The sequence below is a fragment of the Sander vitreus genome, chromosome 14 (assembly GCF_031162955.1).
Source record: "Sander vitreus isolate 19-12246 chromosome 14, sanVit1, whole genome shotgun sequence".
In the NCBI taxonomy this organism is placed as follows: Eukaryota; Metazoa; Chordata; class Actinopteri; order Perciformes; family Percidae; genus Sander; species Sander vitreus.
The window spans coordinates 14,231,428-14,251,612 of record NC_135868.1 but is presented as its reverse complement, the minus strand read 5'-3'; the positions used below and the strand labels follow the sequence as shown (position 1 = coordinate 14,251,612).

General features: G+C 39.1%; 1 protein-coding gene across 3 annotated transcripts; it reads left to right on the top strand.

Annotated features, from left to right (window-relative positions):
• Positions 1 to 1,272: 1,272 nt before the first annotated feature.
• On the top strand, positions 1,273 to 17,990 carry LOC144528795 (neurocalcin-delta B). Of its 3 annotated transcripts, none has more exons than XM_078267624.1 (4): positions 1,273 to 1,476; positions 11,968 to 12,398; positions 14,171 to 14,276; positions 15,902 to 17,990. In XM_078267624.1, exons 2-4 carry the CDS (start codon positions 12,021 to 12,023, stop codon positions 15,994 to 15,996), a joined length of 579 nt encoding a protein of 192 aa, XP_078123750.1. In that variant the 5' UTR covers positions 1,273 to 1,476; positions 11,968 to 12,020; the 3' UTR covers positions 15,997 to 17,990. The 3 variants fall into 3 exon arrangements, with proteins under 3 accessions (XP_078123750.1, XP_078123751.1, XP_078123752.1); XM_078267625.1 differs by lacking the exon at positions 1,273 to 1,476 and adding an exon at positions 1,863 to 1,970; XM_078267626.1 differs by lacking the exon at positions 1,273 to 1,476 and adding an exon at positions 6,842 to 7,004.
• Positions 17,991 to 20,185: the final 2,195 nt, after the last annotated feature.

Sequence of the window (20,185 nt, the reverse complement as noted above, 5' to 3'; positions counted from 1 at the left end):
AAGACAAGAATTTTGGAAAGTGTAACCTGAGTGCACACGCATTGCACGGCCGCACAAACAGCTAATACCTCTGTTTTTCCTCTATTTTATCCTTCTGAAATATTTGAAATGCTGCTTTAAGGGTTTTTATTTGTTTAGTTTTTCCTATCAGCAGCAAGTGTCACATCCTCTAACCCGATAAACTCTTGTTAGCAAAAATACACAAGTAAACGCCGTCTTCTGAGGATGACTGTGAGATGCTGCTAATAGCAGCAGGAACAAGCTAGTGCGCTTGGAGTTAATATAATTTTTTGTCAAACAGAAAATATTATGCTAATATGAAAAAGATAAGATTGTATAGGCTTATGTTTTAATTTTTAATTTAATTGGATGCTGTGTATTTGTGTAGACTTCTGACTACTGGCTTATGGGATGTATTTTTCTCCAATTGCTAAAATGTATGATGACATCATAAACTTATGTAAACAGAAATGACTAACAGTTCATTTGTTCATTTGTATATGGTGCTTTGTGCTTGATGTTCCTGCTTACATGACTGAATGCATCAAGTTTGCAGCGTTGAGTATTTGATGTAAAGTTTTCCAACCGTTTTTATTTGTGTTTGTATTTATTTATCTTATAATTGTTATTATTGTCTTTATTATTATTATTATTATTATTATTATTATTATTATTATTATATAAAATATTATCAGAAAAAAAGATAAGGAAAGGTAATGGATTGGTCCTCAGGGTACCAAAAAAGATTGAAATTAAAAAAACAGAGCAAAGGAAACATAACAACAAAAATGAGGAGGTGTAGGCCTATACCATAAATCACAACTAGAAATAAAACTATAAATATAAATACAGGAGAGTATACAGTATTTAGAGAAACAAATATACAATAAATAGAAATATGAAAGCTACAATGTATTGTATGCGCAGTAATGTCATGTAATGCCAAAAGACTGTTCAGTATTACAATCTTTTTCATATTCCTGAGATACATATTATAAAGCATGCCAACATGATCCACTATCACTCTTTAATACCACACAACTCCTAACACGCACCTATTCACACTTGTGTTCATATTATAACTATATATATATATATATATATATATATATATATATATATATATATATATATAATAACAAAATGTTTTATATCTATGATTATAACCATGTCATTAATTCATTAGTCAGAAAAAAAACGTATGTGTTGCCAGGACAACGCGGCTTCTCATTGGCCGCTGCAGCAACCCCGTGACTAACAGTCTTGACGTCACTGCGAGAGTCTGCAGGGCAAAGCGGAGTCTGTGCAGCGGAACAAGCCTGGTGTCGAGTTTTGGACTGAGAGCAGCCGGGAAACTCCAGCTCATGAGTGGCTCCTGCAACCTGTTGCCACCTTTGTGTCTGAAACTTTTTACCGCGAGGTAATGGACTATTAGAGAGACTTTTAACAGGGCCTCCACAGCAACTTAAAAGCGAGGTAAGTTGCCGCTAATGTTGGGTCCGTCCCTCCCTCGTAGTTTTGTCCGCTTCCTGTTACTTCTTGCAACTCAGGTGAGATGAGTTTACAGGTTGAAGCTGCAACTCTTACCAACACTCTTATTCGGCTGTATAACATAACAGGAATAAGAGTATTTACACATTTTCTTCCATAACGTTGCAGTACAGTAGAATTACAAGATGCTAGCAGCCGATTAAGCTTTACCTAGATTTCTAATCGGATGAGGCTGCTTCTTCTGTCCTAAATGAACCCTCAGAGGAGCCGGTAAAGGTTGTGCTTGATGTCTTCATACACTCTCTCCATATTTAATTGTAGAATGAGTGAGGACAGGAAGTGAAAAAGGAGTCCTGCTGCCACACAAGGCTGAGTGAGGCAGGGTATCTTATTTCAGCCAATACACAGTCAGTCAGTCAGTGGATTAAAGCAGAGAGAGGAGGTAGCATTATTGGACTGGTGGTGCTTTATCTTGACAAGTGAGTTAAAATGTTTGTTTTACTGTAAATGAATGCCTTTGGTAGAGGTCCTCTCATTATATACTAGCGTACAGTGACAGTGTTGTAGCAGTGAGATGTGTTTCACTTTAATGAGCTGACATCTGGAGAGCTTCAGGGCATTACATGGCATAACATTTAGGAACAAAGTACTTTGAAGGACATTAACAGTCAAAGAAGCCAGGGCATCAGATCAATGCTGAAAAATATTTGACAATGATTTTGATAATCTATAAAGTAATTTATCAAGCTAAAATGTCAAACATTTGCAGGTTCCATCCTCTTAAATGTGAGGATTTATAGCTTTCATTATTTTTTTACAGTGAACCCTATATAAAACTATATCCTGAAACAGGCCCATTGCAATTTACCCTGAGTCCAAGGTGAGGTCTTGTACTACAACAGAACATGAGTTAAAGGATAATATTTAATAAGAAGTTTTACATTTCAAACATGTTTTTAACTAGTGGGATGTAAACAAGAACCTGTAATGGTTGAATTTCCTCTTGTTCCTGTGAAGTGTTTACGAAGTGATCAGAGCGGGCGGTGATGTGAAAAGACGTGAGTGGACCCGGAAGGAGAAACAATTAAATGTTACAGACAGTGACAAGAAAAGCTCAAGTTAATTGGATCAAATGCAGATACAGGGAATGAGAGGAAAGAAGTTCACTCACACAAAGAAAACCGAAAACTACTACTGACAGACTCTAGTTTTCTATCTTTGAGGCTCTGTGGCTTCCAAATGTTTGATATGTTTTAAGTGAATTTCAACCAAAACTCTCTGTCCAGCTCCTCCTCCTCTCACCTCACCTTTAAAGACCTGCGGAGGTGCTGCTGACACAAGGGTGGAGTCGAGATAATAGCCCCCTTGGTGTTAAAAGCATCCCTCCAAACATTTCAAGATGCTGAACTCTCACAGACGTATGCTAAATTTGAACAGATGTTCTATTTTCATTTGCGTGGGTTTGTTTTGGACCAGACTGGCCACATTGGCTGCAATCCTCTGTAGTTATGCTCGTCTGTGCAGCAGTCAGTGCTCTTTTGAATTGAATTAGACCTTTTGTTTAGAGAAAGCGGAGAGGGATTGGGAGAAAGCAAAGGATGAGTACAAGATTAACCTGAAGGAAGAAGAGCATGGTTCAAATGCTGAGATAAAGAAATAGATTTTGGCCTGTCACACGGATAATTGTTTGGATAGAAAGCCACATTTCACACATGCTGTGCAGCAGATACCTCTGGCCGAGAGGGGTGGGAGTTGTTTAGTCATTGCACAGATTGACATTTCCATCTCTGTAGCCTTTGTCTTGATAGCATGCTGTTTCAGAGAGAGGCACATTTAGATATTCAGTGCAAAGTAAACCACACTCTCCTCGTGCAATCAGTAACAATTTGCTGCGACTGTGTGTGTGTGTTTGTCCGATCCCGAGTCTGTTGCAGCTCTGCCTGCCTTTTTGGACTTTTTTTTTTTCTTGTTCTTGTTCGCACGCTCAGAATGGCTTCTCTGTCATGATTGTGGTTTTCTGCAACGCCTTAACGCACGAAGCTCTCTGGCTGAAAATGGGAGCTCATGTGTGCTGCATTATGATGACGTTGCTGCCTTAGGTCTCTCAAAGGCAGGATGGATGGGATTTAGAGAAGTAAAGAAATGGTTTAAGAAATTGTCAAGCAACAAAAACAGTTGCAATTCAAATAATTTACATTTTAAAACTGCTGTAAAATAAACAATTGCATTGTACTGATATTTGAGTCGTCTGAGACAGCTGTGTCGGAGCATTTACCAATATTCACATTCCACTGATGTCCATTGAAATGACAGAGGAAATAATGCATTTATTGTGATTACCACAAATATTAAGGAAGTGTAAGAGGAAGTTATGGCTATTTTTAGAGCTGTGATTTGACCTTCAGCCTCTCTTCTCTTCAGTCTTATGTTTGCATCCATGTGGAGCAAACTGGCTGCAACTAATGGTTATTTTCATTAAAACCCAATCTACTGATTATTTCTGTTTTTTTTCTTCTAATTTTCAGAGCCTTTGGTGACAAATTCACATGTAACATATGCCAAAGAAAAGGCAGTACATTCTCACATTGGAGAAGCTGAAAGCAGAGAAAGTGTTTTTTTTTGTTTTTTTTTTAAGATTATTTTTTGGGCTTTTCTGCCTTTTAAAGGACAGGACAGTTAAGTGTGAAAGGGGAGAGAGTGGGGGAAGACATGCAGGAAATCGTCACAGGTCGGACTCAAACTGTGCGTCGAGGCACAAACCTCCATGTATATGTGCGCCTGCTCTACACACTGATCCAACCCGGCCACAAAGGAGAGAAAGTTTGGCAATTTTATGAAAATAGTTCATTTCTGTCAATTGATGAATCCACAATTATTTCCGCTCTAAACTGGATGCAGTTATTTCATGACACTGTTGGCATCAAAATCATACTTTTCACTTTCACTCTTTTACCTTTATATCTCTGTGGATATGTTAGTTTCCCCGGTCAGCATCTGGTACAGGTCAGCCCTCTGACCTTACAGTAAATAACACAGGAGATATAGTTGCAGTCAGATATTCAAGGAGCCACTAAAGCACACTACACTGAACAGCGCTCGTCACGACACTTGTAACATGAGCACTGGTGCTCCCAAAGCTATGTCGCGCTGCAGCAGCGTTGGATATTTCGAAATGTGCTGCTGATCAGACATGTGGGCTCTAATCCTTTTTAGATCTTGTTTTGTAAAAACACCTCATAGTTCATACATGCCTCATTTGTGAGAATAATGGCTAACCCTTATTTCATTTTAATAATTTACAAGTTTCTACAGAGAGAACATACCGTACAAGCGTTCTGTGCTCAACACTAAAGCCTAGCTTTAGTTTGTTTGAGTAATAATTGCTCTGACATGACTTTGATGTGCTCAACATTATGTGTCTTCAGTTGCTCACATGCAGCAGTAAATGACATTTTAAAGAGTGGTATTGAGTTTGATGTGCTGTAGGATCTCAGTAGTGATAGTAGAACGTTTGCTACCATGTCAGTTTTTGTCATCCTGCACTTCAGTTAGACTGATGATGATCTCTGGCAGAGCGTCCAGAGTCACAGTCATCTAACTGCATGAAAATGTTCTCCACCTACGAGTTAACATCTTTACTTAAAAAGTTAAGCATGGGAGGGCATAGATCCTACATACTGAAAGTACTTTCACACTAACACATTTTTTTTCACCTTTTGTGCATCAACTAGAAGACGGAAAATAAATCTGCTACATATTTGATAATCGATTAATTGGATAAGTCATTTTTTTGAAGATAAAATACCCCAAAAAATCACTGATTTCAGCTTCTCAACTGTGAATTTTTGGTGGTTCCTTCCATGTTGCTGTAAACCGTCTGTAACACTGTCGTTGGGACTGTGTTAATCAAACGCACAACTCTGAGCTCTTGCAAAAACAGATGATGCGGAACAGAATTACTGATACATGAATGACTTGCTTAGCAGAGGAGAAAGAGAGTGGTTCTGAGATGAAGCATTATTTAATTTTGACCTGTGGGTGAATGTCAGATTGCCAGATCATGGTTCGAGAATGACTGGCCTCAGCTCTGCAGCCTGATCACAGATGGTTCATATTACGTTATGAATGTGTCATTCACAAACTCACTATCTGTGATCGGGTTTCTTTTAATCACTCTGGCTCTCTCTTGCCCCTGATACATTTATTACGTACTTACTTTAAACTTACTATTATTTTTATTTAGGCAGTTTTTAAACACTGATTTCATTGCATTCATATTGAAACAAATATTAAAGCTGAAATGATTGATTAATTGCTCGACAGAAAATGAATCTGCAACTATTTTGATAATCGTTTCCAGTCACTGGTTCCAGCTCAAATATGAGGATTTGCTGCTTTTCTTTTTTTCTTTGATAGTAAATTTAATATGGTTTGGACGGTTAACTAAACAAAACTAGACACTTAAAAGATGTCATCTTGGCATTTTTTTTTTTCTTCTTCTTTTTTTTTTTTTTACTATTTTCTTGCATGCTGTAGACCATTAACCTGACGCACCAGATGGTTTGTTAACACAGAAGCTTCTGAGAAGCCGCCATTGAAAACTGTTTGGAAAAGGGCAGGCACATTCAAAAAAATACCTGGCAGGTGATTGGATGAGCCATCTGTCTATTACGTCCGCCATTGTTGTTTTGAACTAACGGTCGTGGCCGTCGCACACTCCTAAACCCCGCCCGTAGCTCCTCGCAGGAGGCTGATTGGTTCGGTTCGCTGCTGTTCGGACACAAACTCATGAAAGCCTGACGAGATGGATGTTTGTGTGATGTGGGAACCTCTGATTCTTGTGTGATTTTATGATTTGTCGAGAATCCAGCTGCCGTGCAAGCTAGATTGGTAGAATTTGTTAAGATATTATATATATATATATATATATATATATATATATATATATATATATGGTCACAAGCTTGCTCCTTAACCTCTAGGCCACCACTGCCCCCCCATGAATAAAAAATGAAAATAATTGTTTGTTAGACCATAATTTTATTTCATGGAAATGAAAGAAATGTTTTCGTGATGTGTTGCTTTAGGTAGCTGTTGGATAAGATAGTTTGTGCCGCTGATGATGTTGTGTCATGATATTGTCTATAGTTGAATATGAAGCAGCATTGTTGTTGTTGGTTTTAGGAGTTCAATCGGTCTCAAAGCCCATCAGGTTGATTTTGTCCTCTGCTCAATGTCTCAAACACTGAACAACGTGTGTCCTGTCGGTGTTATTAGAAACCGAAAGTGACAGCCTGTTCTCCGCTGGATTATAACTACACAGGCTGAGGTCACCGACTCAGGTCTGTTCTTCTCACGGGCGCACTCCCGAGGTTAAAGTGCCTGGTATTCACTCACTTGTCTTGACTTTATGAGACGGTAGAGGTAGAGACTTGGCTCAACCATGTGACCTCTCCACTTGTCAAAGCCTGGGTTATGTAACGGTGCCAATAAAGGTCTGCCAGCAGCAGAAGGTAAGAGTATTAACGGTTAATTATAAGCAGTGATCTTCAGAGTCAGAAATAGGGTTCTTAGGGGTGACTAGTTGAAGGGATGTTCAGTAGAGGTCTGATCTTTCATGCTATCATTTCTTCTTTTAGAGAGAGAGAGAGAGAGAGAGAGAGAGAGAGAGAGAGAGAGAGAGAGAGAGAGAATACATACTGTACACATGGAGCAATAGCTGCATGACTGTGGGAGGAAACGAAAACCCACAGGGAGTAACATGCAAACTCCACACGAAAACTACACCCAGCAGTGTCGTCTAACAACTAGCCAAACATTTTTATAGAAGTCAAATACTTGCCTTGTAGTAATGACAGAGCATCCAGTGTGAGACAAAGATCCGTTCATATCACACAATAGAGCTGCAACTAATTATTTTCAATATTAATTAATCAATTTAGCTTTTAGTTTCCATTAAAGTGAAAAATGGTCATTATAATATGTTGTTGTAAAGCTGATGAGTGCACACTAATTAACCTTCCCTCGCTCATGTTGAGTCATAGGGAGAGAAACACTTTAGTCGGCTCTGTTTGTGTGGACAGTCGGGCTGAAGGTATGATTGGAGCCACAGCTAAAAGCAAACAATTAAATAATCCGTCAGACACACAGAAACTATAATTAAATGCTATTGTGAATCAAAGGCGGCGTGCAAAGAAATATGTTTGTGTTTTTGACAACTCGCTGCCAAAAACGAGCGCTTGTGTGGTCAATAATCATGACAACGCAGCTTCAATTATCATGGAAATGCTCCACAGTCCATTAAGAATTGAAAATGCAGATTGAGTATGTGACGGTCTCGATCACCGCATGAGACAAAGCGTGAGTTTATGAATGAAATGAATGGAGGTAGTCAGGATGGTTGATTAGTGGAATGAACGGGGTTTTGACTTTGGAGAGTCATTGCATTTGTATTTAGACTTTGAATGAGAGATATAAGACCTTAAATTGGTTGTGATAGGGCTTTCTAAAAACACATGACATACCACTGTGAGATCATAAACTTGTTGATAAACTGTTGCTTGCAGTGAAATGTCAGATTGTTGTCTTCTAGTGGTATGTATGTATGTATGTGGAAGGTTTTAGCTTAGTATTCATTTATATCATATGTTTTATTATGTTATGTGTATTTTACGTTCAGTTCTGTGTGGAAGACAAATGTCCCCTCTGGGTCAATAAAGTGTAGGTTGAAGTTGAATACAGGAGAGGACACATTTGTGCCATCTAAAAGTAACCTGGTTTCCAACTGTTACTTTCTCTTTCTCTACATAACCGCTTCTACCACGGTCATATCGCAAATCTAATCGAGCAAATTCAGTATTTTTAAGTAGTATAGTTAAGTATTTTCTGGCTTGTTTTAGTTTTACAATCTGTCTAAAACAGGAAAACTTAGACTTGAATGTACACCCTGAAGATATCATTTTCAAATGATGCCATTCAGTAACCGATAATAAACAATGTCTACCAGGGAAAGACATATTTCCTGATCTTTGCTCAGGTTGAAGTAGACCATCTTTTCACAGCAGACAATTTGACATGCCACGGTGTGTTCATAGGCCTTAAAATTCAGATGTTGGGAATGTTTCAATGGTAAAAAGAAATTCATTATTGATTAACCTGTGAATTATCTTCTCGATTAATTGTTTGGTCAAATAAAACATCAGAAAACAGTGAAATATGCCCATCACATATATCCTAGAGCACAAAGTGATTAAATGTCTTGTTTTGTCCAACTAACAGGCCCAAACCCCAAATTATTCAATTTACTTTAATCAATAGACTAAGAAAAGCGGCAAATGCTCACATTTCAGAAACTGGAACCATCTTGAAAAATGACAAGCGATTAATAGATGATCAAAATAGTTACCTTGCGTATTAGCTGATAGCTTCAGTTGTAATCTTATATTGTAAACAGTCCCTATGTTGCCCCTCTCAGGTCTAGACTGTTTGCTTCTGTCTAATTTAAAGGTAGACACACTTCCAGTCTGTCAGCAGTTCACATTGGACCACTGCTGTGTAGCTGCTGTGTTTTGTTCCAGAGTTCTATGAGTGTAAATGGGTGTTAATCTCTTTTTCACGCTGGCATTGAAGTGAACTATGGGTAACAGCAGGGAACTCATTAGAGGTTGCTGCCACATTGCTAGAGCCCATTGTTTATTCTGAGTTAGTTAAAGGATGATCGCTGGCTGTTTATGGAACATGCAAGTGTGAAATAAAGGGACAAGAAGACTGACTCTTTGCATTAGCAAAACTAATGAACTAATGAAAATGCAGGCTGTTTAATTGAAACTGCAACCACTTCATCACAAATCTACTTATTCATACGGTTATACTTAAAATGTCCAAATTGCTAAATCAATTTGTGTAAATTGGTTTCAAGGACCCTCTTGTTTCCTGTTGAGTTTGCCACTGAAGCAGCACTTTTCATTAACGCTAAGTTGGCATGAAGAGCATATTCTCACTAAAGCACCCACTTTCCAGGGAAGTAAACACGATGGCAGCTCTATTTTAATCAGTCTTGATTAATTAATGGATCAGCTAAAAGGGCGAACGTAAGACAAGTCAAATGGGATCAGTCTATATTTGCATACAGTTGTAGTTCGACAGCCATATCTAAGTATGTTTCTTTCCATTTTATTAACTATCCCTTTCATAATTTAGCTCTGGAGTCTTTAATCCACGTAAGAGAGGCCACAAACATCGACTGGATACAAAAAGGTGACAGATCTTTATTTCCTGTTCTGGAACAACCTACATACCTTTACAGTAATTTGGCCTGACTTGACATTGCTGATTTTATCTGTCATTATCCGCAGCTAAGCTTAGAACAGCTTCCCTCCTCTCTTAAGCCTGGAGAGCTCAGCAGCAGCTAGCGGTCTGACAGGGGAAAGTGCAAAGCACATGAACTGCAGGGTTAAATGATGAACTGTGTCTTGTGTTGAGTGTTCAGGCTCTCTGTTCACTTTCTGCAACGACTCATCGTTACAAGTTGGATCAGCTCGTGGCTAGTATGCATGTTGTTTAAGCGCTTTGGAAAGCGTGAAACATAGGCAAGTCAAATTGTACTTGAGATTTACTTAATTTATCCATATCTTTTCTGCAGATTTTATTTCAAAAGCCTTATCAAAACTCAAACTATGTCGATAAACTACTGGACTGTTAGAAGTGTGTGTGTGTGTGTGTGTGTGTGTGTGTGTGTGTGTGTGTGTGTGTGTGTGTGTGTGTGTTGATGCATCGGCATCAAAGTTCCTGCAGGAAATGGAAGTTGCATCTGCAGAGATGCACGCACAGACACATTGGCAGGAATTGGGGTTATCAACATTGTGTGTGCTACACTGGAAGTGTGGGCGTAGTTGTGCATATGTGGTGGTTGTGCACCATGAAAATATTTGGTGGTCTCCTGTTGCAGGTGCACTGAAAACTGAACCTGGCTTTTCATGTGCACAAGACTGCATACTCAACTTTATCTCCCTGCTTTTCTTTTATCTCATGTACTGTCATAGTTTCTATGATAACTTTTATTTGCATTTTTTCACGAAATGAAACAAAAACGGTAAAAAAAAGAGCAGTTAAGATTAAAAAGACACCAGACTGTCAACTAAGTTACCGCCTTAGAATAGACAAAATGAAAGCAAGAACTACAAGTTTAACACGTGACAGTGAAGCTAATATAAAGAGATGATATGAAGGGGGGAAAAAAATGTAAATTATTTTATTAAAACATATCATTCCACAGTTTGTAGTGAATACTGTAGGTTGTTTTTACATATTTTCCATCATTTACATTGACCTTTTTTAGAAGTCAAGAGTTAGTAGGTGCCAGTTTTGAACTGTCTAGTAACACTTTTCACAAAGAGCAGTACAATTTTCAATAACTGCTCTTTGTGATAACAACAATATGATGTTAACAGCCCAAGTACACATAATGTTAGGGAACTTGACATCCCAAAACTCCATCTCATCTTGTAAGCAGTTTAGTTGGTAGATGATGGCCAACGTCGTTTTTAGCAGCTAAAGAGTCAGGTGCTGATGGACACCAAAACCAGAGCTGAAAAGAGAGTGTATATTGATAATGGGTAATAATATGTTAGTAATGCGTTTACAGCTTGTGCCACTGGCCCCAAGTTGGCAACAAGTCAGATATTGTGTGTGTGTGTGTGTGTGTGTGTGTATATATATATATATATAGATATATATATATATATATATATATATATATATATATATATATATATATATATATATATATATATATATATGAGTGACAAACGCCTCTCAAAATCTGACGAAAATCTTTTAAACTGACCTTTGTCGATCTGAAATGAAGACAGATTCAGCAAATGCATGGCCTGTTTCTGGCTTAAAATGTTTTCAGAAACACGTTTCAGTGAACTATTTGCGTGAAATACGAGATCGTATTTCGAACAAGCCACCATTACTACCGGCTGAAGAAGCCGGACCCACCTGATGCGTTGTCATTTCCGGTTTTCATTTTTTGTATTACGTCTCGCGCACACGCAGAACGTACGCTCAAGACGGCATCGCTTCGGTGTGTTCCAAGGCACTTTTTGGACCTCGGGGAGCCGACTGATCAGTCCGACTGCCTTTTCTGCCGATGGTCAGCCGTCGGGTTGGTGTGTCAGGGGCGTTATGAGTGGATTAATTATTTCGTTTTTTCAGAAAAGCAAACATTGTTTAACAATGATGCTAACAGAAGTTAGCCCAGCTTTTTAAAGTGTGAAAGTGCATCAAGACTGTATGTTGTTTTTTCTTCCTTTTTACAACACTGTCTTCCCCCCTCCTCTTATGTCAAAAAGGCTCAAGGTCATTTCAGATTATTTCTAAAATCCTTTTCCTCCTCTCTCTCTCTCTCTCTCTCTCTCTCTCTCTCTCTCTCTCTCTCTCTCTCTCTCTCTCTCCCTCCCTTACTCTGAGCAGTCTAAATTGCCGCTACCCTCACAACACCCACAGCCTAAACACAAGCAGCGACCATGGGCAAACAGAACAGCAAGCTACGTCCCGACGTCATGCAGGACCTGATGGAGAACACAGACTTCACCGAGCATGAGATCATGGAGTGGTACAAGGGCTTCTTGCGGGACTGCCCCAGCGGTGCGCTCTCCATGGAGGAGTTTAAGAAGATCTACGCCAACTTCTTCCCTTATGGAGACGCCTCCAAGTTCGCCGAACATGTCTTCCGCACTTTTGACGCCAATGGAGATGGGACCATAGACTTCAGGGAGTTCATCATCGCCCTGAGTGTGACCTCTCGTGGTCGGCTGGACCAGAAGCTGAAGTGGGCGTTCAGTATGTACGATCTGGACGGGAATGGATACATTAGCAAGGCAGAGATGCTGGAGATCGTAACGGTGGGTTTACTGTTATGGTCTAGAGTGTTTTTGTTCTGTTTTGGTTCATTCTCTCAGTCTTTATTTCCCTCCATCCTTCATTCTCTCAACTGTTCAGACTTTCTGCTTCTTGAGCTTTATTTAGCCCTCAGTCCTTCAGTGGCCATAGCATGCCATTATGGTAACACCATGTTCCCTGGTCCTAAAACTACTCCTGCAATGAAGCAACATTTTGCTTAGCCATCCACACCAGAGTTGCTACACCATATATCTGCTTCTGTGTTCGGCACCATTTGACTGCCCACAGCAGGAAAACCAGCAGCTGTGTAATTTTAGAAACCAGCTGTTCCTCTCAGCCCTTCAGACATCTCTAAATAAGACTTGACTGTGGTGTAATTCTAAATGTGAGCGGTCCTCCTCTGATCCTCATATTGACTCAGCACTACAGACTGCTCTTTATTTATAGTGTGTCTGTGTAAAGTGAGCGAGTGTGTTCATGTGTAGGGGTGCCTTGATACATTGGCAAAATATCCATCAGATCTACATCAGATCATTATCAATTCATCTATTTATTGTTGGTTTTTTATATTAACTGATGGTTTTTATGATGCCTGATTTTAGAAGGTGCTGCAGCCCCCTCAGCACCCCCTTTTTTTTTCCTTGTCTATGAAAAGTAGTAAAATGTGTCCAACACAATTACAGAGAATCCAAGGTGACGTCAAATTCCTTGTTTTGTCTGACTGTAAGATAGCACATTTACACTGTATAAAAAAATTACTTTAAAATAATTAATTGATTATTTTTCTGTCAATTGATTTAATCTACTAGTTGTTTCAGCTGTAGTACAATATTTTTTACTGCAAATATATTGCTGATTGTTGAATTGAAGTTTCTGTGACCTTCTTTTCTGGAGTTATCTTCCTCAATACAAATGTTGACAACCCCCCCCACAAAACATACCCATGCTTTTCTATTACTGCCAGTTACTTGATAATCAATTAGTTGATCAGAAATGTTTTATATTAAAATGAATTATTCCTTTATCGACTACAAATACGTACTAAGTATTACCCCTTTTCAAATGCTAGGCGTTGCTTATAGATTTTGTGGCTGCTGGTTAGATTGCCGGTCAAAAAATCAAATCAATATAATAACTAGCTAACTCATAATAAAATTATCAATACCTGCTGCCCTAATCACCATTGTGTGTGTGTGTGTGTGTGTGTGTGTGTGTGTGTGTGTGTGTGTGTGTGTGTGTGTGTGTGTGTGTGTGTGTGTGTGTGTGTGTGTGTGTGTGTGTGTGTGTTGGATGCAGATGTACACAGCTGCTCTGGTGCATTGCTGTTTGGACAGATGATCTGACAAAACTCTTGATCATTATGAGGAATATTTCACACTCTAATGTTAAAGTGTCCAATAGAAAGGTGGTACAGGCTAAAAAACAAAAGTTTGCAGCACTATTAATATATACTACCAGCGCTAGCTTTTAAATCTCACAGGAAACCTAAACAGTGAAGCAAAACACATTCATATACAATCATATATATATATATATATATATATATATATATATATACATTTCACGGCACTTTGCAACAATCCAGCTGGTGCTGCTTCTGGCCAGTATAACTCGTATGAAATGTGATCAGACTGTAGACTCTTTATTGTTGTCTTTGTCGTTGGAGCTTTGACTGAGATATCTACAAATAAACTTACAAAAACAACAGATTTTACAGATTCAGTCAGAAACATACTAAAATGTGTGTTCATGATTTCCACCTTTCTGCATTCAGGCTATTTACAAGATGGTTTCTTCTGTGATGAAGATGCCTGAGGACGAGTCCACACCTGAGAAACGTACAGACAAGATCTTCAGGCAGATGGACTTAAATCGAGATGGTAAGTCTTCACTTTGCTGCAGTGTTTTCTGCTGAAACGGTAGCTTCTTTAACGCCTGTAAGTGAACTCAATGTCCCGTCAATCTCAATTATAGCCCAAATGAGCAACAGCTGCCCAAAACCCACCAAATTAAATTAAAAGAAGTGAAACATGAACCCAATCTGGCAACACTGGTCAAGTTATGTAGATGCACTCTAGCATTTTAAGTTGAAGCCATTTAAAGCTATAGTGCGTAGTTTTTGTCGCCCCCATGAGGAAGTAATGACAACAAAACTCTGCACATCCACATGATACAAGCCTTACGTGATCGCGCATGCGCCCCTACCCCTCCTCCACACAGTTGCTAGTAGCCAAGGAGGACACGGAGGACATGATGGACTCTTCAGAAGAGGTAATTATCTTCACTCGAGCGTCTGCGCGGGAAAATCACCGGACGACACGATCTTCTGAACATCAGCCATACTGAGAGATGCAGAGAGAGTTGTGTGGAGCTGATAGTCTTAAAAAGCTTTGTAGCAACTCATTTGGCAATGGCTTGAATGTAACAGACGTTTATTAACAGTGTTGGGGAAGTTACTTTTAAAAAGTAGTGTTTGCTCGTCACTCGTTACTGCTTAAAAAAGTAATCCGTTACTTTACTTAATTACCCCCTATGGAAAGTAACTTTTTACTTGACTCGTTACTTTTATGTTACTTTTAAAAGCAGGGGTCTCTGGCAGAGACTGAAGTTAATTATACAAAAACTATCTTTGACCATAAAGCCAATCTGTGGTTTATCAGTGAAGTGTCTGAACTACACTGCAGGCTGGATTCTCTACTCACAGAGTGACGGCTGATTCATTATGAACGAGTCCAGCGCGGGTTGAATGCAGGTCATCGGCGTTACACGGTGTTAGTGTATACTATGTAATGTCTGTATCGACTTGTACTGGTCGCGCGGCCACGATGGTCCGTGCATTGTCGTAGACACATGCAGCCTCTTTTCTGGAAATCCTTGCGTGTCCGTACAACCGACACAAGTCCACAGCGGTCCGCTGCGTTTATGTATGAGGCTGTCTCCACCGCATTCATCTGTGAGGTTGTCAGCTTTGTGTCTGTCTGGCTCAGAGCGCCGTCTAGCAAAAAGCCACAAAGCTTAAAACGCCCTCAAAAGTTAGCTTTGGCTGCTTCTCGCTTGCCATGATTACTCTGCTACCAGCCTCTGCCACGTGCCGTGTGGAGCTTATGAGCGTGCAGCTGAGAAGGCGGTGTTGCTGTCAAATCTGTCCCTGGGAAAAGTAATGTTGCGCCGAATTGAAAAAGGAACTAGGTTTCGTTACCAAATTTTCAGTAGTAGCGCGTTACACTACTTTTTACCCAACACTGTTTATTAATAACAAAAAGTTACGCACTAAAGCTTTAAATAAACAAATTAACTAAAAATGTATTGCTATAGATATTTAAGAGACTTGGTAAAATAATTTTGTTGATAACGTGTCACATCACCTTGGGGAAGATATCTGCTCTCTTTTTTTCATTTAATCTATTTTTGATAAAGTTAGATCTGCTGCAACGCTTAAACAGGTCAATTAACTAATAATCTTTCTCTGTCTGTCTGTCTGTCTGTCTGTCTCTCTCGCTTTCAGGTAAACTGTCCCTTGAGGAGTTTGTTGAGGGAGCGAAGAACGATCCCTCCATCGTCAGGCTGCTTCAGTGCGATCCCAGCAGTGCTGGGCAGTAGAAAGCTGGACTTTTTCCATCGCAGTTTGATTCATTTAACACATTTTCAAAATCTCTCCAAGCTGACCCACCTGAGATTGTTCAGATTTGATCACTTGAGCTATAGAGGCCCATTAACAAACACACACACACACACACACACACACACACATAGAAAACATGCAACAACTGTGCATACTACAAGTACCAAAGCCTGCCGCATATCTAACCTTCAGACGGCCACATGCACATGCTCTAAATGTGGCTATGTTTGGTCAAAAGCTGAAGACAACATGGGTGTCATACGGTACAAATATAACCCAAAGAACTGAAACCCCATCAAAGACTTGTTAAACACTGTATCAAAGTTGTGCTATCTCTGTCTGAGAAGACAGCCAGAGAGGATAATCCAACAGATTTGTGAGGTACATTGAGCTGAATCCAAGTTTGCTGTTTCTTTTTATTCTTTCCTTTTATTTCTTTTCTTTTTTTTTTTAAAGCATAATTCTTTATTTGAAGGGAATCATTGTTCTCTTTTAACTGACTCGGTTTGTTGAGGGATGACAGACAGATTTTCACAAAGTATTGCAGTCTAGCTCCATGTTAACACTGGACGAAATGAAGTATGTGAGTCTGGGACGGCAAGCGTTCACAGCTTACATTATGGCTTTTGATGACAGGAGATATGGGATGTTTTGGATAGTTTTTAACCATAAAAGATTTTAAAAGGGATGAAAGCTGATTATTTTTAATGTATATCTTGGAGAAATGTTACTTTAAACCAAAACTGACTCTAAATGAAGGGGAATATTTTGACTACAGATTACAACCATCTGTTCTTTTGAAAGTGACTTTTTATGCCAAGTTCTGTATCCACACACACGCACACGCACACACACACTTACTTCATATAACACACACCTTTTATTTAACTGAAGACTACATTAACTTGACAAATGCATATAAACAGCTGTGATTCTCTTCCTTCAATTATGGTTGAACAAGTGTATGAGCAAAAAAAAAAAAAAGTTAGATCTTATGTGAATATATAGTATGTTACTTATATATTCTTTTACTTTGTGATCACATTGTGGAAATTTGCTGCAATGGAAGAAATTCTATTCTTTTATGTATAAATTATTGGAATGTGATGATAAACATTTTATTTTATTTTACTTGACGAATATGATATGAAAGAAAGTTGTACAGTATATTCATCATATTTATGCTAGAGATGTTAAAAAGGAGAGGACCACACATATTGCTATACATTTTGCTTTAAATATCCACAGCTACATTTCAGTTTGATCCCCAGCTGCCCCTCCACTGACCTCATATTTCCCAGGAAGTCAGTAAACATTGGCAGTCATTACATTTTTCCTGTACTGTATGTAACTGGTGTGTAAACACTCTCTAAATGGTGTTTGCGTCATTAAAGTGAAACAGTAACATCTGCAAATCTCAAGTTTTGTCCAAATGTGACTTTACATCTGTGGAATGTGCACCAAATAATTTTAAATACAAATGTAAATTTAAGACAATTTCAGTGCTACTGTGACAATGGCGATACCAGAACAAAGCACTGACGGTAGCGAGTAACAGCTTTGTTTTTGCCAGATTTACTGATAGCTCTTTACTGCTTCCATTCTGCTTAACTTTCACCTGCCTGTACCTGCTGGTCTGAAAACACCATGAGATGCAGTAGTCTTCACAGGCAGATGAATGATGACTTTGAAGGGGGAATAGTTGTGATAAATTCTCTGGGCTTTTGCATATTTTAAGTATGTGATCAAGTACGTTAGTCCCACATTTCACTTCAATAGCATATTGTGGTCAAGTGCCAAATATAGATTAATTAAAAAAAAAGAAAATACAGTATTGTATCCATTTATACTGTGCAGTTAACTGTCGAACAAAAAGCTTCTATCGTTTTGTAGATTTTATATTATTAACTTGCATTGTGTTCTGTGTAGAATGTCAATTTTGTTATTCAAATAAAGACAAAATAGGAAAATGGCTGATTGTCTTTTTTTCATATACAGTGGTGTGAAAAAAGTGTTTGCCCCCTTCCTCATTTCCTGTTCCTTTGCATGTTTGTCACACTTAAGTGTTTGAACATCAAACCAATTTAAACAATAGTCAAGGACAACACAAGTAAACACAAAAATGCAATTTGTAAATGAAGGTGTTAATTATTAAAGGTGAAAAAAAAATCCAAACCATCATGGCCCTGTGTGAAAAAGTGATTGCCCCCCTAAACCTAATAACTGGTTGGGCCACCCTTAGCAGCAACAACTGCAACCAAGCGTTTGCGATAACGTGCAATGAGGCTTTTACAGCGTCCTGGAGGAATTTTGGCCCACTCATCTTTGCAGAATTGTCCTAATTCAGTTACATTAGAGGGTTTTCGAGCATGAACGGCCTTTTTAAGGTCATACCACAACATCTCAATAGGATTCAGGTCAGGACTTTGGCTAGGCCACTCCAAAGTCTTCATTTAGTTTTTCTTCAGCCATTCGGTGGTGGACTTGCTGGTGTGTTTAGGATCATTGTCCTGCTGCAGAACCCAAGTTCGTTTCAGCTTGAGTACACGAACAGATGGTCGGACATTCTCCTTCAGGATCTCTTGGTAGACAGCAGAATTCATAGTTCCTTTTATCACGGCAAGTCTTCCAGGTCCTGAAGCAGCAAAACAGCCCCAGACCATCACACTACCACCACCATATTTTACAGTTGGTATAATGTTCTTTTTATGAAATGCAGTGTTCCTTCTACGCCAGATATACTTGGACACACACCTTCCAAAGAGTTCCACTTTTGTCTCATCGGTCCACAGAATGTTGTCCCAAAAGTCTTGGGGATCATCAAGATGTGTTCTGGAGAAATTGAGACAAGCTTTGATGTTCTTTTTGCTCAGCAGTGGTTTTCTCCTTGGAACTCTGCCATGCAGGCCATTTTTGCCCAGTCTTTTCCTGATGGTGGAGGCATGAGCGCTGACCTTAACTGAGGCAAGTGAGGCCTGCAGTTCTTTGGACGTTGTTGTGGGGTCTTTTGTGACCTCTTGGATGAGTCGTCGCTGCGCTCTTGGGGGTAATTTTGGGCGGCCGGCCACTCCTGGGAAGGTTCACCACTGTTCCATGTCTTCGCCATTTGTGGATAATGGCTCTCACTGTGGTTCGCTGGATTCCCAAAGCTTTGGAAATGGCTTTATAACCCTTTCAGACTGATAGATCTCAATTACTTTCTTTCTCAATTGTTCCTGAATTTCTTTGGGTCTCGGCATGATGTGTAGCTTTTAAGGATCTTCTGGTGGACCTTACTGTGTCAAGCAGCTCCTATTTAAGTGATGCCTTGATTGTGAACAGGTGTGGCAATAATCAGGCCTGGGTGTGGCTAGAGAAATTGAACTCAGGTGTGGACAACCACAGTTATAGTATGTTTTAACAAGGGGGGCAATCACTTTTTCACACAGGGCCATGATGGTTTGGATTTTTTTCTCCTTTAATAATAAACACCTTCATTTACAAATTGCATTTTGTGTTTACTTGTGTTGTCCTTGACTTTTGTTTAAATTGGTTTGATGTTCCGAAACACTTAAGTGTGACAAACATGCAAAGGAACAGGAAATGAGGAAGGGGGCAAACACTTTTTCACACCACTGTATTTAGACAATGTACCATGTAATAAAGACGCATAACTAGCCAACACCGTGGCTTAAGAGATGTAATGTTGGTTAGTTTTTTGGGCCACTTTAATAGGGACTGAAATAGCCAAACAAGTATTGGATGGATTGCCAGTAAATGTCATGGTTTCCAGATGATAACTCCTGATGACTTTTTTGATTCCTTAACTTTTCCTCTTGCACAACCATGCATTCTTTTAGTTTTGAGTTTAAAGCCTACTTGTAGCCTACTTATGTTAAGAACTTGGCAAATGCATGCTAACCCTGAGATGGTGAACATGCTAAACGAAGATTCTCGAAAACATCTCTGCTAATGCTAAACATCAGCATGTTAGCATTGTCATTGTGAGGATGTAAGCATATGGGGGCCGAGAAGCAAAACTAGCTAGCATCACATAACCGTAGCAGTAAGTTTTAGATGTGAAGTTAATGAAAGAAAGGTGGATGTACATTTCCTTCAAATGATGAGCAGCTTTTGGTACGTTTAATGGATTTTTCTGCATTTTATTAAAATAATTTTTACTAGCTA

What these genes read in the sequence shown, in the direction of transcription:
- LOC144528795 (XM_078267624.1), top strand. Translation starts at nt 12,021, where the DNA reads ATGGGCAAACAGAACAGCAAGCTACGTCCCGACGTCATGCAGGACCTG. An exon ending in AGATGCTGGAGATCGTAACG is followed by an intron (nt 12,399 to 14,170) that starts GTGGGTTTACTG and finishes TTCTGCATTCAG; the next exon opens with GCTATTTACAAGATGGTTTC. An exon ending in GATGGACTTAAATCGAGATG is followed by an intron (nt 14,277 to 15,901) that starts GTAAGTCTTCAC and finishes TCTCGCTTTCAG; the next exon opens with GTAAACTGTCCCTTGAGGAG.